General features: G+C 62.4%; 1 protein-coding gene across 14 annotated transcripts in view; it reads left to right on the top strand.

The window, feature by feature from the left end:
- Positions 1-15866, top strand: part of DDC (dopa decarboxylase) — a 160751-nt gene that overhangs the window by 133849 nt on the left and 11036 nt on the right. For all 14 annotated transcript variants that reach the window (XM_080663964.1, XM_080663966.1, XM_080663967.1 and 11 more), the window contains 5 exons: positions 825-959; positions 3026-3169; positions 9025-9091; positions 10171-10265; positions 12729-12796. In XM_080663964.1, the coding sequence (XP_080520090.1) occupies positions 825-959; positions 3026-3169; positions 9025-9091; positions 10171-10265; positions 12729-12796 (509 nt within the window). The remainder of the gene's footprint in view (positions 1-824; positions 960-3025; positions 3170-9024; positions 9092-10170; positions 10266-12728; positions 12797-15866) is intronic.

Below are 15866 nucleotides of genomic sequence, written 5' to 3' on the forward strand. Positions count from 1 at the left end.
TCGGACCCCAAGGCGCTGGGCCCCCCGGACCCGGGCAGGTCTGAGTCTGTGTCTGAGTGGCAGGAAGCGCGTCCGCCCTCCTGGCTGACAAGGCCGGTTGGTGTCATTTGCGAGGCCCCCCCCAACACCCCCTGAGCTCCCACTTGGGGACAGGCTCCGGCCGGCGGCCCTCCCAGCCATAATCATAGCCTCCGGCCCAGCGCAGTGTGGCGCCTGTGGCAAATGTCAGATCGCCCTCTGTGCTGGCAAGCAGGGCTGCAAGTGGTCCCTTAATTGAGTCTGAAAGCTCTGGCGGAGGACCAGCTGCTTCCCGTGGGGGGGGACCCCGAGCGCGGGGTGGGGCGGCCATGGCAACCTTTGTCCCTGTGACTCGGCAGGACTCATGGAGCTCCCGGCACAGGGGAGCCCCCGGCACCCAGGGAGCGCCAGCTTCCAGCACAGGCCCCCCCCCCCCCGGCCCGCTGACCCCTGGGCCTGACGCTGGGGTGCGGCTGGTGGGGGTGTCGTGGGCTTTTCTAAAATCGCTTTTTTATAAATATTTTATTTATTGATTTCCAAGAGGAAAGTGGGGGTGTGGGGGAGAGAGAGAGAAAGAGAGAGAGAAACATCCATGATGAGAGCGAATCATGGATCGGCTGCCTCCTGCACGCCCCCCACTGGGGATGGAGCCCGCAACCCGGGCCTGTGTCCTGACCGGAAACCGAACCCTGACCTCCTGGCTCACAGGCCGATGCTGAACCCCTGGGATTTAATATCGCTCCTCCCCCCGTCTGGGCCCACTCCTCTGCTGAGCTCTGAAGCGCGTTCCGCCGTCTCTGGTTTAGGGGAGCGCCAGCGAGGCCACGCTGATGGCGCTGCTGGCCGCCCGGAGCAGAGCCACACGCCGCCTGCAGGCCGCCTGCCCGGGGCTGACGGAGGCCGCCGTCATGGAGAAGCTGGTGGCCTACGCCTCTGACCAGGTGAGTGTGTCGTCGTCCTGAACAGGGGTCCTCAGACTTTTTAAACAGGGGGCCAGTTCCCTGTCCCTCAGACCGCTAGAGGGCCGGACTATAGTTTAAAAAAAAAACTATGAACAAGTCCCTATGCGCACTGCGGGCCCGGGACGCGTCGGCTGCTAAGCAGGACAGGCAGCGGCACCCGGCGGGCCGGATCCATGTCCTCGGCGGGCCGGATCAATGTCCTCGGCGGGCCGCATGTGGCCCGCGGGCCGTCGTTTGAGGACGCCTGGTCTTGAAGCTCCAGCAGCCGCCAGGATCTGTGTGTTCCGTTTCATTTCGTGTCGAATCAAAACAAAACCAGCTCTAGCCGGTTTGGCTCAGTGGATAGAGCATCGGCCTGCAGACTGAAGGGTCCTGGGTTCGATTCCGGTCAAGGGCATGTACCTTGGTTGCAGGCACATCCCCGGTAGGAGGTGTGCAGGGGGCAGCTGATCGATGTTTCTCTCTCATCGATGTTTCTAACTTTCTTTCCCTCTCCCTTCCTCTCTGTAAAAAATCAATAAAATATATTTAAAAAAAACCACAAAAATAAAACAAGACCGGGCAGCCTCCCGTGCAATCTAAGACCCGTCCCTCGGGGGTCAGGCACACACACCTGTGCTAAGGAGACGGCGTGGGCTGCAGGGCGCTCAGTCCACCCAGGTGAAAAGAAAGCCCCTGGGAGGTCACGGTGACCAGCTCTGGGGCCGCCCGCCCTGGCGCCCCGAGACCAGCTGGCCACCCTCAGAGCGGCCTTGGGGCCCGTGGGACCCGGACTCAGACGTGGACTCAGAGCCTGGGCCCCTATCCGAGCTCCGTTATTTTATTTTTATTCTTTAAATGCATTTTTATTGATGTCAGAGAGGAAGGGAGCGGGAGAGAGAGAGAGAGAAACCTCCACGACGAGAGAGAATCATGGATCAGCTGCCCCTTGCCCACTCCCCACTCGGGAGCATGTGCCCTGACCGGGAATCCAACCACGGCCTCCTGGTTCATAGGTAGCCGCTCAACCACGAAGCCACACTGCCCGGGCCCAGCTCTTTATTGTAGGTCTACGATCTCTGGCAAGTTGTGTACATCCTCTGAGCCTTTCCCGCCATCCCACGGGGACCAAAGCTCGTGCCCGGGGGTCCCGCTCCCCCGGCGAGAGGCCTAACCCGCCCAGGGGGCTGGCAGACTCTGCACACGAGGCCCTCCTCCACTGACCAGCCTTTGGAAAGGGTTAAAAAAAAAAACAACCCAAATGCAGAGCAAGCAGGAGGGAAGAGCATGGAGCTCTGGGAGGGAGACTGGGGTCAAAAGGTCAGTGGAGTGGGGGGCCCCGCCCGCAGGAATGTGGGCCCCGCGCACGGGCTGAGTGGGTGCCGCTGACACGCTTATCTCGGTGCCTTTCTAACCCAGGCCTCTCAGCTGGGAGAGCTTGGTCCCAGCTCATCCATACGCGTCTCCCGAAATAAACGCACTGCCCGCCCGTGTCTGGGCGCGGCGTCCGGGGGCCTGGCGGCTGTGTGGTCTGGCTCCGCGGGGGACACCTGCGGGTGGGACGGCGGCTCCTCGGCGTCCACTGCCCTGTCTCCCAGAGGGCGTGAGAAGAATGCGCGTGTCGGCACTCAGCACAGAGCTGCTGGACGAGTGGCTTGAAGGCGGGGTGCAGCCTCTCGTAGGGGGTGCTGTGAGGAGTCCCCCACGGAAAAGGATCGGGGGGGGTTCTCGGTTCTCCCCAGGGGGCTGCGTGGCGGGCACCGTCCCAGTGCCAAGGCGGGAGGGAGGGGGGCTCACCATGCCCGTAAGGACCAGGGGCTCCTGGTTCTGCTGGGACCCCCCCTCCCCCAGCCAGTGCCTGGGGAGCAGGGCCGTGCAGGGCTGAGGGGCTCAGTGTTGGGGGCTGCTCTGGGGAACCTGCAGGCGAGGGCAGCCGATGGGCCGGATGGAGCAGGCCCAGGATGCGCCCTCTGGCGGGCGGAGCAGAGCCTGGACGGTGGGCGCCCCCAGAGCCAGGGCGTAGGGCCAGCATGGCCGTCGGCCTAACTCTGCTGCTCTCCCCACAGGCCCACTGCTCCGTGGAGAGAGCGGGACTGATTGGAGGAGTCAAATTCAAAGCCATCCCCTCCGACGGCAAGTTCGCCATGCGTGCGTCCGCCCTGCAGGAGGCGCTGCAGCGGGACAAGGCCGCCGGGCTGGTCCCCTTCTTTGTAAGTTCAGCCGCGGGCTGCCAAGGCCCCTGGGGCCGCGAGTCGGGCAGGCCTGGGCGCCAGGCCGCTCTCCAGCCCCGGCCGGCCCCTCCTGGTGAGGCTGGAGGAAGGCCCGGGTGCTCCTTCCCCTGCACAGAACCAGAAAGCAGTGAGCGGGACCCCAGCCCCAGGCCCCGTGCGGGAGGGCCTCACTTCCCGTTCCTGGAAGGTGACACCACGGGACCACAGCCGATGGTTCTTGGTGCGAGGGCCACACCGCCCAGCCAAGGAGCACGGGGTCCCTGGGCACAGGCGACGTCCGAGGGGAGGAGCCTGGAGACTGTCACCCGTGGTAACTGGAGCCTGGGGACTGTCACCCCGCCGTGGCCAGGCAGCAGGCGGGGTCCTGTGTGGGCACAGCGCTGGCCCCGGGGTGTTGGCATCACCCAGGAAGCTGAGAGGTGGCCCGATGCCCAGGCCCTGCCCGGGTTCCGTTTCACCAGAACCTCCAGGGATGGGGCCAGGCATCGGAACCGGCACCGCCACTCAGGGTCCTTGTGTGCGCCCAGGACGAGAACGCTGCTGGGGTGGGGGCGGGGGGGCCGTGCTTCGCTCTCGGGCGTGTCCCCATGTCAGAGCAGCTCCTCGGGGGCAGGTGTGAGTGGCCACCGGCTTGTTATCTGAGACCAGTGACCACGGGCCTGTGAAGCCGGAGGATCAGGCCGCCCGGACCCCAGAGGGCCGCGGCCTGAGCCTTGAGTGCATATAGTGGCTGGTGGTTATAACGCGCACATGCGTGACAACTCGGTGCATCTGGCCCTCACCGTATGCTCACGGGGGCGGGGGGGAGGGGCTCTCAGTCACGGCTCCGTGGAGAGCCCGGTGTGCCCTGGTCAGGTTGGCACCGGACGACGAGCCTCTGCCCTCCGGGGGGCGCGGGGCCGAGCGGTTTCCCGGCTTGTCCCGCGGTTCGCCGCCCACCTGCGCAGGTCAGGCCAGAGCGGGGGGGCCGTGCCGCTGGGCGCACATCTGAGTGCGCAGGCAGGCCGCGGGTGAGGCGGGTGGGGGCGAAGGGAGCGGAACGTGTCCTCCACAGCAGGACCCACCGCCGGGGGCTGTCGGCCACGGCGCCAGCCCGGCCCCCCTCCCCCTGCGCAAATGTGATTAGGCTGCTGCTGAAATCAGGTTAGCGCCGCGCGCTGAGCCGGTAATCAGAGCCCCAAGCGGAACAGGTGCTGGGAGTTAAAGTGGCTTCAGAGAACCAGGACAGCTGACTCCAGCACCCAGACCCGAGCAGAGGTCTCCTGGGCCCCTCCCGCCCAGGGCCCGGGACCCCCGCCGCCCCCACTCCCCCCTGGGCTGAGGGGCGGGGGCTGCTTGGCAGGGACGCTGGCACGGCCCGGGCGCTGGGCTCTTTTCCCGGATGGGCGATGAGGGTTGACCACAGCTGGGTCCATCTCTGTGTGTCCTTGACGCTCCCCCAACCCCCCAGCCTCACGTAGGTCCCTGTGAAGTGGGGACCAGACACCCAACACACGAGGTTGTGTGACGCCCGGCTGTCATGTCACAAGGCCCAGGCCTCGGAAACGTGACCTCTTCTTGTTCCCCGGAGGCCGTCCCCAGCGAGGAGGAGGCGTTAGATACGGAGCGAGCGCTGCCACTCGGCACGCTGCCTCGGGGCCTGTGAACCCGGCTCGTGGGAGACAAGGCGCACGCTGTGCCCGTGAGCAGAGAGAGCAGGATTTTAACTGTTTAAAAAGCAATTAAATTGTCTATATTGACTTAATACCTATATGATTTATGTAAGTTACAAACTGCATGTCGTACCGACGTAACTTGCAAACAAGTTGCTGCATTTGAGTCCATCACAGCTCATCGGAGGGAACGCGATGAAATGGAGGTGCCGCTCCTCAGAGGCTCTGAAACGTGAGGGAATGGCTTCCGGGCAGCGCTGAGATGGCCAGGCACCGGGGTGTCTGCGGGCTGTCCTGTCCTCACTTCCTTTCAGGACGCGCCAGCCTCGGGGCCCACCCACAAGGCTGCCAGTGCAGGCTGCGGGTCAGGGGCCCACCCACAAGGCTGCCAGTGCAGGCTGCGGGTCAGGGGCCCACCCACCAGGCTGCCAGTGCAGGCTGCGGGTCAGGGGCCCACCCACCAGGCTGCCAGTGCAGGCTGCGGGTCAGGGGCCCACCCACCAGGCTGCCAGTGCAGGCTGCGGGTCAGGGGCCGCAGATCCCAGGGAGACCCAGCCTCACTGAACACCCGCTCAGCGGCCCGTCTGGTCCCAGAGGACGCAGACATGGGAGCACGTGGCCTTGGCTGTGCAGGGTGGGCACGCGGGGAGGTGCGGAGGAAAGGGTGCCGAGTGCGGGGGCGGCAGCTCATGAGACCGTGTGGGGGTGGCAGAGGCCAGGGCTGGGCAGGTGGGCTGTGAGGAAACCCCAGCCCAGTGAGCCGCCCGCCCCCGCGCCCCAGAGCCAGCCTCCACCCGAGTCGTGTGCCCAGGTGCCTGGTATGAATGTTGCGTGTCCATCATGCCTTCTCATCGTCCATGTCTGTGGTCCTCTGGCCTCAGAGGGACCCTGCTGACCTACGATGGGAGGGCCGCCCCTCCCAGAGCCGGGAAGGGGCTCCCTGCGTGGAGCCTTCAGCGCCAACCTCCGGGGCCTGGCACTCAGGGCCACCCGCCCTGACCCCCGGGCTGTGCACAGACAGCAAGGGGCTGTGTGTGGTGTGTGCGTCTGTGTGTGCGTCTATGTGTGTGCGTCTGTGTGTGTGTCTGTCTCTGTATGTGTGTCTCTGTGTGTCTCTGTGTGTTCATGTGTGCCTATGTGTGCCTGTGTCCGTGTGTGTGTGTCTGTGTATGTGTCTGTGTGTCTGTATCTCTGTATGTGTGTCTGTGTGTGTCCATGTGTGTTTGTGTGTGTCTATGTGTGTCTGTGTCCGTGTGTGTGTGTGTATGTCTCTCTCTGTGTGTGTCTCTGTGTGCATCTGTATGTGTGCCTCTCTGTATGTGTGTCTGTGTCCGTGTGTGCGTCTATGTGTGTGCGTCTGTATGTGTGTCTGTGTGTGTCCATGTGTGTTCGTGTGTGTGTCTATGTGTATCTGTGTCCATGTGTGTCTGTGCGTCTGTGTGTGTGCACCTCTGTATGTGTGTCTCTGTGTGTCCATGTGTGTTTGTGTGTGTCTATGTGTGTCTGTGTCCGTGTGTGTGTCTGTATGTCTCTCTCTGTGTGTGTCTCTGTGTGCATCTGTATGTGTGTCTGTGTGTGTCTGTGTCCGTGTGTGTGTCTGTGTGTGTCTGTGTGTCTGTATGTGTGTCTGTGTGTGTCCATGTGTGTTTGTGTGTGTCTATGTGTGTCTGTGTCCATGTGTGTGTCTGTATGTCTCTCTCTGTGTCTCTGTGTGCATCTGTATGTGTGCCTCTCTGTATGTGTGTCTGTGTGTGTCTGTGTCCGTGTGTGTGTCTGTGTGTGTCTGTGTGTCTGTATGTGTGTCTGTGTGTGTCCATGTGTGTTTGTGTGTGTCTATGTGTGTCTGTGTCCATGTGTGTGTCTGTATGTCTCTCTCTGTGTGTGTCTCTGTGTGCATCTGTATGTGTGCCTCTCTGTATGTGTGTCTGTGTCCGTGTGTGTGTCTCTGTGTGTGTGTATGTGTGCATCTCTGTATGTGTGTCTGTGTGTGTCTGTGTCCGTGTGTGTGTCTGTATGTCTCTCTCTGTGTGTGTCTCTGTGTGCATCTGTATGTGTGCCTCTCTGTATGTGTGTCTGTGTCCGTGTGTGTGTCTGTATGTCTCTCTCTGTGTGCGTCTGTATGTGTGCATCTCTGTATATGTCTGTGTGTGTCTGTGTCCGTGTGTGTGTCTGTGTGTGTCTGTGTGTGTCTGTGTGTCTGTATGTGTGTCTGTGTGTGTCCGTGTGTGTGTCCGTGTGTGTCTATGTGTGTCTATGTGTGTGTGTCTGTGTCTATGTGTCTGTGTGTGCCCATGTGTGCCCGTGTGTGTCCGTGTGTGTCTCTGTGTGTGTCCATGTGTTTCCGTGTCCATGTGTCCATGTGTGTGTCCATGTGTCCGTGTGTGTTTCCATGTGTGTGTGTCTCTGTGTGTGTGTCTGTGTGTGTGTGTGTCCGTGTGTGTGTGTGTGTGTCCGTGTGTGTGTGTGTGTCTGTGTGTGTGTGTGTGTGTGTGTGTACCAGCCTCCACCCACAGCCACGGAGCCGCTCGCATTAGTCACTCCTCAGCCTGCTCGCCCTGCCTCGCCCGTGCCTTTTGGCAGGGAGCCCGGCCAAGGATCCTTCCCACGGCCCCCTCTCCCCCCGGGCAGCCCTGTGCTCCGCGTGGCCCCGCGTGGCCCCGCGTGGTACCGCCCACCCCCGCCTGGAACGCCGGGGTAACAGGCTGCTTCCAGGGCCATGGCCTCTGACCGGGCCTCTCTAGCCCGAATAACGTCGAGCCTTTAAAGCAGCTGCCCACCGGGCCCAGCGTGGCCCGACCCCCCGGGGCCTGTCCCCGAGGCTGGGTCCCCCCACGGCGCCCCAGGGCCTGCAGCGGCCTCTTCCTGCCCTGGTGGGGGCCACGCTGCCCGGCTCCCAGCCCCGGGGTGTGCGCAGCAGCCGAGCCCCAGGGCTGTCCCGAGCCCCAGGGCCACTCGGCGTTCAGCCACAGGCGGGGTCGCAGGCGGCCTCCCAGGCCTCAGGGTCTGACCTGGCTTTCCGATCCCCTCGGCGAAGGCCGCCGGCCTAGGTGACAGCGCCCCCCCGCTCTCCCCGTCCCCAATAAGGAGGATTCCGTGTGCAGACACCCGGGAGCGGCCGGCCAGGCTCTGGGCCACGTGGTGCTGTGTGCAGACAGGACCGCCTTCTGTCAGCAGCACGATGTTCGACCAGCCGAGAGCTGGCAGTCAGCACTGGGCCCGTGTCCGCCACAGGCAGGTTCCCAGCCACACACAGAAACAGACAGGGTGCGCCCCTGCGTGTGCGCGTGTCCCCTCACACACACACACAGACCACACACACATACACAAACACACAGAGACCACACACACACACACACACACACAAACACACACAGACCACACACACACACACACACACAGAGACCACACACACATACATACACATAGAAACACAGACACACACATGCAGACATACACACACAGATACACACACACAAATGCACACTTAGACACGCACATATACACTCCCAGAGACACACACACACACAAACCACACACACATACACACAAACACACACAGACCACACACAGACCACACACACACACACAGAGAGAGACCACACATACATACATACACATAGAAACACAGACACACACATGCAGACATACACACATAGATACACACACATGCAGACATACACACAGAGAGCACACACACATACACACAAACACACACAGACCACACACATATATACACATAGAAACACAGACACACACGCAGACATACACACACAGATACACACACACAAATGCACACTTAGACGCACATATACACTCCCAGAGACACACACACGCACGCACACACCAAGCTGAGGAGAAGCCGGAAGGAAGGACACCCCATGATCTTGGTGGTGACGTGTGAGAGCAGAGGCAGGGCACTGGCGTGGGGCGGGCTCACTCCCGCCCTGCGGCACCGGGGGGACCCTGTGCGTCTCTAGCCTGAGCCTGGCTCCCGGTGGCTGATGTGTTTCTCCCCGTGGGGTCCCTGTGGCATCGCTTCCAGCGAAGACCTACGTGCCTCAGACCCGCGTCTCCCCCGGCGGAGGTCCCCCCACCCCCCCGCGTTCTGGGCGCTGGGTCGCTGGGCCGGGGGGTGGCAGGGACCAGGCGGGGCCTGAAAAGGACATCTGCTCTGTACGCCAGGTGGTGGCCACCCTGGGGACCACGCCCTGCTGCTCCTTCGACCGCCTCTCCGAAGTGGGCCCGGTCTGTGAGTACTGCCCACCTCCCTCCGCAGGGTCCCCGGGGAGCGTGGGGGAGTCCGACAGACCTGCGGGGCTCCCTCCATCACGTGACTTACATCCTACAAACGCATCTCCTTACATCACAAATGACCATCAGCAGAACGTGCTTCCCGCGGACGGTCTGCAAACGCTTTGCATTGCCGCTGGTCCTCACCTGGGGATATTTTCCCATGGGTTTTAGGGAGAGTGGCAGAGGGAGGGAGAGACAGAGAGAAACACGGACGTGACAGAAACACATCCATTGGTTGCCTCTGACCAGGGCCAGGGCCGAGGAGCCTGCAACCAAGGTACGTGCCCTTGACCGGGATCGAACCCGGGGCCCTCTGGTCCGCAGGCCCAGGCTATCCACTGAGCTAACCGACTGAGGCCAAAACGCTTTGTATCTGCAGCGACCCAGCCTCCTTAGCGTGAGCTCCCGTCGGCTCCGCGTGTGGGCCGCCGGGACAGCAGGGCGGGGCTGTCCCACACACGTCATTTCTAAGGGGCACGGCCGGGCTGCCCCAGGGAGAATGCCCTCCCAGCTCCCGGCGCCCTGCAGGAGGGCCGTGCGTCTGCACGACTGGGAACCATCGCCCTGGAGTAGTGTCCCCCCGAGTCCTCCCAGCCTTCCTGAGACTCCTGACCACAGTAAAGCAAGGTCTCTAAGCGATTAGCAGAGCAATCCCCGGAACTCCGCTTCTCCGGAGGACCTGAGAGCCGGTGTTCACGGCCCACCTCCCCTCCACCCCCTCCTGCGGACCCAGCTTTTCTCACAGAACCTCAGGGTCTGCCTGGAGGTCAAGGGGTGCGATCTCGTCCACCTTCCCGCACTTTCCGCGCACGCACTGAGCCCCCGGTCTGTGCCAGGCACAGCAGGCCATCGTGCAAGGTCCCTGCCCTCCGCTTCCCTGCCTTCAAGGGGAGGGGCTCTGAGGATCCCCAGACCGGGAAGTGATGGGCTGTGGGCTGGGACGAGGTCAGCGGCCAGACCCCATGGGAGCCCCCCGCGCTCCCCACGTGAGAAGGACATCCACTGGGGAGCTCACACGTCCCCCCTGCTTTTCAGGTAACCGGGAGGACCTGTGGCTGCACGTGGACGCGGCCTACGCGGGCAGCGCCTTCATCTGCCCGGAGTTCCGGCACCTCCTGGACGGCGTGGAGGTGGGTGTGCCCTTACAGAGCCCCTTTAAAAAAATACATCTTTATTGATCTCAGAGAGGAAGGGCGAGGGAGACAGAAACATCAATGACGAGGGAGGATCATGGATCCGCTGCCTCCTGCATGCCCCTCACTGGGGATCAAGCCCACACCCTGGGCATGAACCCTGACCTCCTGGTTCATAGGTCGACGCTCAACCACTGAGCCACACTGGCCAGGCTGACGAGCTACTTTATTTACTTTTTATTTTATTTTATGTTTTTTGTTAATCCTCACCCGAGGACATTTTCCCATTGATTTTTAGAGAGAGTGGAAGGAAGGGAGGAGGAGGAGAGAGAGAGAAACATGGATGTGAGAGGAGAGACACATCGATTGGCTGCCTCCTGCATGTGCCCTGATTGGGCCCGGGGATCGAGCCTGCAACCAAGGTACGTGCCCTTGACCAGAGTCAAACCAGAGACCTTTCAGTCTGTGGGCGGCGCACGGGCAGGAAGTCCCCTCCGCAGGAGCTCGGGTGTCGGGAGCGGGACTTGGGCCGTGTGTTGGGGAAGGAGCTGTGGTGGGGGAGCCACAGCATCCGCTCTGTGCTCAGAGGCAGGGTTTCGGCGGCCTTGCCATGCACGGGTGCAGGGGTGAGGGCACAGGGCGGCCTGCTTGAGCCCGGCTTCCCTCCGCACCCTCTCCACCCCTCCCGAGGTGGGCCCCGAGGGGTGGTTGTAGGGGTCAGAGGAGTTGGTCCCATTTAACGGGCTGACCGCGCCTGGCAGGCAGCGCTGGGCGAGCATCAGATGCTGTGATTAATTTTCCCCAGGCCTCCGCGCCCGCCTCGCTCTCATGCCACGCGCCCATCCATTCCCTAATTTCCGGTGTGGGCCTGATAACGCCCTACGGCCAGGACAGCGGGACCACAGTACAAAGTCCACGGCTCCCAAAGCAGCGTCCCGTGAGGCCGCGCAAGTAGCACGGGTTCACATTGCCATCACGTCCCTCCCGAGTTCCTCCCGCACTCAGGGACGATGCATTGCCCACTGTGTACGTGCGAGGGCTGAGGTCAGTCCTCAGGGTGGACACGGGGCACCCGAGCGCCTGTGAATACGGGGTGCGCGAGGCTCTGACAGTGGGGTCCTGACACCCAGCTCGGCAGGTCCCGGCTGACGCTGGCTTTGCTGGATGTTGGGACGTGAAAAATAAACACCTAACATTGTGGGTGGCACCCACCCCTCCGCAGGCCTGGCGTCCCCCAGCGCCAGGGAAGAAGGGCAGGCGTTGGGGAGGGTCTGGGTGCCGCCCCCGGGGCCTGGTCCTTTCTCACCACCAGGTTTAGGGTTTCAGACCTTTTTCCTGCGACTCCCTTCTCTGCCCCATGAACTCGGAGTTTCGCCTTTCACGGGGTGCCTCCCTGTCACACCCCCGTGGCGGCGGCCCGCCAGCTGGGTTCTATCAGCGCAGACAGGATCTCGCGCCCGGCCATGGGGTCTGCTTCCCCCACCCGGGGGGCCCTGTCCTGCCTGGCGGCCGTGCTCAGCTCCCCGCTCAGATAAGGGCTGCAATATCCTGTCTGGGGCCTGCGGGAGATAAGAGCCTGCCGTCGGCAGGATGGAGAGCGGGGGAGTGAGGGCCGTTAAACAGGCCGCGGGAGCAGAGCTAATAACACGCTGGCAGGCGGCCCCCGTCCACCCCTCGCTGCCTTTGATCAGCAAACGAGACCCTGTCATTTCCTGTCTCTTTCCCGCATGGGTTTTATGGAAGCCCGGGAGGAAATGAAGCGGTGCCCCGGGCGGCCGTCCGCGGACCACGGCCCCCGTGCTCTCACCTGCCCCCCGCCACCCCCTCCTGCCTCCTCGGGGCTCGTCCTGGGACCACACAGGCCCGGGAAGGGTTCCGAGTCCTCCCTTAGGAGGCAGGCGGACGCCGGGCCTGGCCGCTCCCAGACTGCCGAGCCCGGTGGCGGCCTCCAGGTGCACCCCGTCCTGTCAGCAGTCCCGGGGAGAGCCGGGCGCACGTTTTGAAAAACACAGAGCTGAGCACCGAGGACCGCTGGGAGCCGGCAGGGCCCCCTTGGGCCCCCGGTGGCTAACATCTCTCATTTTCTCGGGAACCTGTGGTGGTGCCTGCAGCAGCGGGGAGGGGCCTGAGCCAGCTGTTTGCAGCTGGGGCCTGCACCCCCTTCCCCTTCCCCGGCCCAGCCTCGCCTGCCCCGAGCCCAGCCCCAGGCGATCCGTGTTTCATGGGTGGGTGTACGTGCTCACTGCCGCTTGAACGTGAGCGAAAAGGCCTGGGTCAGGCGGCCGCCCATGTGAGTCACAGCCGGAGGCCGGCTCCAGCGACCCCAAGACGCCGGTCCCCTCGGCAGGGCCTCCCGGTTCCGTAGGCGCGCACCGCCGGGTCCCCTGCGCGGGTCCTGCCCGGTGGCGTGGCGAGCGAATAACGCAAACGGCTCCTCTTTGTTTCCTTGGCTGCCGGCAGTTTGCGGACTCCTTCAATTTCAACCCCCACAAGTGGCTCCTGGTGAATTTCGACTGCTCTGCCATGTGGTGAGTCCCCGTCCCTGACCAACCGGGGCCCAGGGCCCCGCAGAGCTGCTGCCGCTGTGGGGCTGGGTGGGGCGAACAGCTTCCCCGCAGCCCACCTCCTTCCTCACCCCTGCACCCTGCTCGCGCCCCCTGGCGGCCACTGTCGCCGAGTGGGCGGTGGGGCGCAGTGGCTGAGAGGGAAGACGCTGCCCCAGCAAACCTGCGATGGGATTTCCCGGCTTTCCCAGGAGGCAGACGTGGGACCGGCTTCCCGTCCAGCAGCTTCCGTGCTGCTCCGGGTGTTGCCTGGATCTCAGTCCAGATCAGCCGTGGGCAAACTACGGCCCGCGGGCCGGATCCGGCTGTTCTATCCGGTTCTCTTGCTCTCCCCTCCACTCCTTTACTTTGAATTTATATTAGTTCACACAAACACTCCATCCATGCTTTTGTTCCGGCCCTCCGGTCCAGTGTAAGAACCCATGGTGGCCCTCGAGTCAACAAGTTTGCCCACCTCTGCTCTATCCGCTGAGAAAAACTTACTTTCATTGAATCACCTCTTCAAAAACTCTGTCTCCAAAGGCATCACCGTCTGAGGGCTGGGGCTCAGGACTCCAGCGGAGGAGTTTGGGGGTGACACAGTGCAGCCCACACAGTGTGCGTAGCGATGACGGGGACAGGCCATGGGCTGGCAGGGAGGGTCCCCACGGCAGCTCATTTTAAACCCTGTCCTGTGCTGATGCCTTGGCACCCTATTGGTTTGAATCTCGGCAAACGTGTGAGCCGATGCTCTCACTGCCCCCAAACGGCCCTTCCCTGCGTCTCCTCCTGCGGAGAAGTCCCTCTCTGCACGTCGGCAGGGACGAGGTCAAGGTCGAGGTCAAGGTCACCCAGGGGTCCCAGTGGGTGAGCAGCCGCGCCCAGACCCAGGGCACCGGTTCCCTGGAGGGGCTTAAGGCAGAGCACGGGGAGAAGGAGCCGAGTGGCACCGCGGGCCACGCGCAGTCCATGCAGCGCCAGGTGCAACGCCAGCCCCCGGCTCTGTGAGGAAGGAAAACGCACACCCGCGTTCCTGGCCGTCTGGGCAGAGCGGCCACCTGCCCTGCCGGGATGGGCAAGGGGCCCACGTCCATCCTCCCCCGGCCGCCCGCGCCTCCCACCGGCAGCGCGAACCAGCCCCGGCGCCGCGCACGTGAGCCTCACGCCTGACGTGACCCCTGCTGCCCGGCGGCTCCCTCCTGCCCCTGTCGTCATCCCCGCAGCCCTGCCCCAACGTCACGGGGGTTGCTTTGCCGTCCCTGCTTTAGGGACGGGCCTCCCGCCCACCTCCTGGGGTGCTGCCGTTTCTCCGACGGGCGCACCATTCGTGCCGGGGCCACCGACAGGGTGAGGCGCCGTGGAGGTGGAGAGTTCTGGGGTGACGGGTTCTGAGGAAGGAGAGGCAGGGAGAGAAGCAGGCCCCCTTGCAAATCAAATCCACCCCCTGCCGCACGGTGGACTTGACGTGGAAGGCCTGTATCTCAGGGACATCATGCGGACCCAGAACAGAGGCTGGAGCAGCACACACTGTATAAAGGAGTCCTGGCCCGGCACACGTTGCACCGTTACCATGCATCCAGAAGGATGAGGCGGCCCCGGCCGGCTTGGCTCAGTGGAGAGAGAGCGTTGGCCCGTGGACTGAAGGGTCCCGGGTTCGATTCCGGTCAAGGGCACATACCTTGGTTGCAGGTTCCCCGGCCCTGGCCAGCGTGTGTGTAGGAGGCAACCCCCCCGATGTGTCTCTCTGTCTCTCCCCCTCCCTTCCACTCTCTCTAAGAATAAATAGGAAAATATCCTCGGGGGAGGATTAAAGAAAAGGAAGAAAGAAAAAAGAATGAGGCAGGGCCAGGCCCCGGTTCTAGTTCTGCTTTTGTTGAACCCGTCACCGATTCCACTCTCGCTCTGAACCCTGGACAGTCCCGGTCTGAGGCCAGGTGAGGGCAGCCTCGCGGCCTTAGGCAAGTAGCCGGATGCAGGCGGCGTCTGCCTCCTGGTGGCCAGAGCGGTGGGCCCGCCGAGGGTGCCGTCCCCAGGGTCGGCCAGCGTGTCTGCTGAGGGCGTGGGACAGCCATGCCTCGAGGCGTGGTGATGGCGAGCGGGGAGAGAATAGAGTCCGAGGCTCGCTCAGTGGCTTTCATGCGCCGTCCTCCATGTCCCCACGACCCGAATGCACACTGGCCACCCCGAGCGGCCGCAGCGGTGGTGGGCGCCGTCCCCGCGCAATAGAATAGAGACATGGGGGGGCTAGGGGGCCCCTGAGGAAGGGCAGGCGTCCCCCACACGCCTGAGTCAAAAACAAGCAAACAAGTGGACGCTGGGAATTTTTTATAGATGTACTGAGAGACTCTGCTACTACAGCAAACAAGCTAAAAGTGGGTTTCTATTTTTTATTGCTCTTGTGGGCTTTTTTCTATTCCTTAAAGTCGGAAGTGTCTCTCCGTAGCCTGATGAAATGTCACCAGTGGTTAGTCCACAATTCAGAGTAAACACGTTGGTTCTACTTCCTACATACTGACACGGACGAGCTGACAGAAGCTTCTAAAACCTGCGCTCTTCGCAGCCACAGCCAGTGCGTCTCCCAGGGGGTCCCTTACTCTGTCCAGCAGCTCTCCAGGGTCCACCTGGCTTTTTTTCATCTTTTCTACGCAGCGTCTCTCTAAGGCCAGATACTCTCCAAAGAAAGCCCCCACTCCACGCGCACCCAGCCATGTTGATCTGCCTTTAAAAATGGGCCGGATTGTTCTTCCAAATAAAATTAACCTTTTTTTAAAAAAAATATTCTCACCCCATTGACTTTTATTTTATTTTATTTTATTTTTTTACAGAGAGGAAGGGAGAGGGACAGAGAGCTAGAAACATCGATGAGAGAGAAGCATCGATCAGCTGCCTCCTGCACACTCACCACTGGGGATGTGCCCGCAACCAAGGCACATGCCCCTGACCGGAATCGAACCCGGGACCCTCCAGTCCCCAGGCCAACGCTCTATCCACTGAGCCAAACCGGCCAGGGCTCACCCCATTGACTTTTAGAGAGAGGGAGAGACAGAGAGAAACA

The sequence above is a fragment of the Plecotus auritus genome (assembly GCF_963455305.1).
Source record: "Plecotus auritus genome assembly, chromosome: 4".
Classification (NCBI taxonomy): Eukaryota; Metazoa; Chordata; class Mammalia; order Chiroptera; family Vespertilionidae; genus Plecotus; species Plecotus auritus.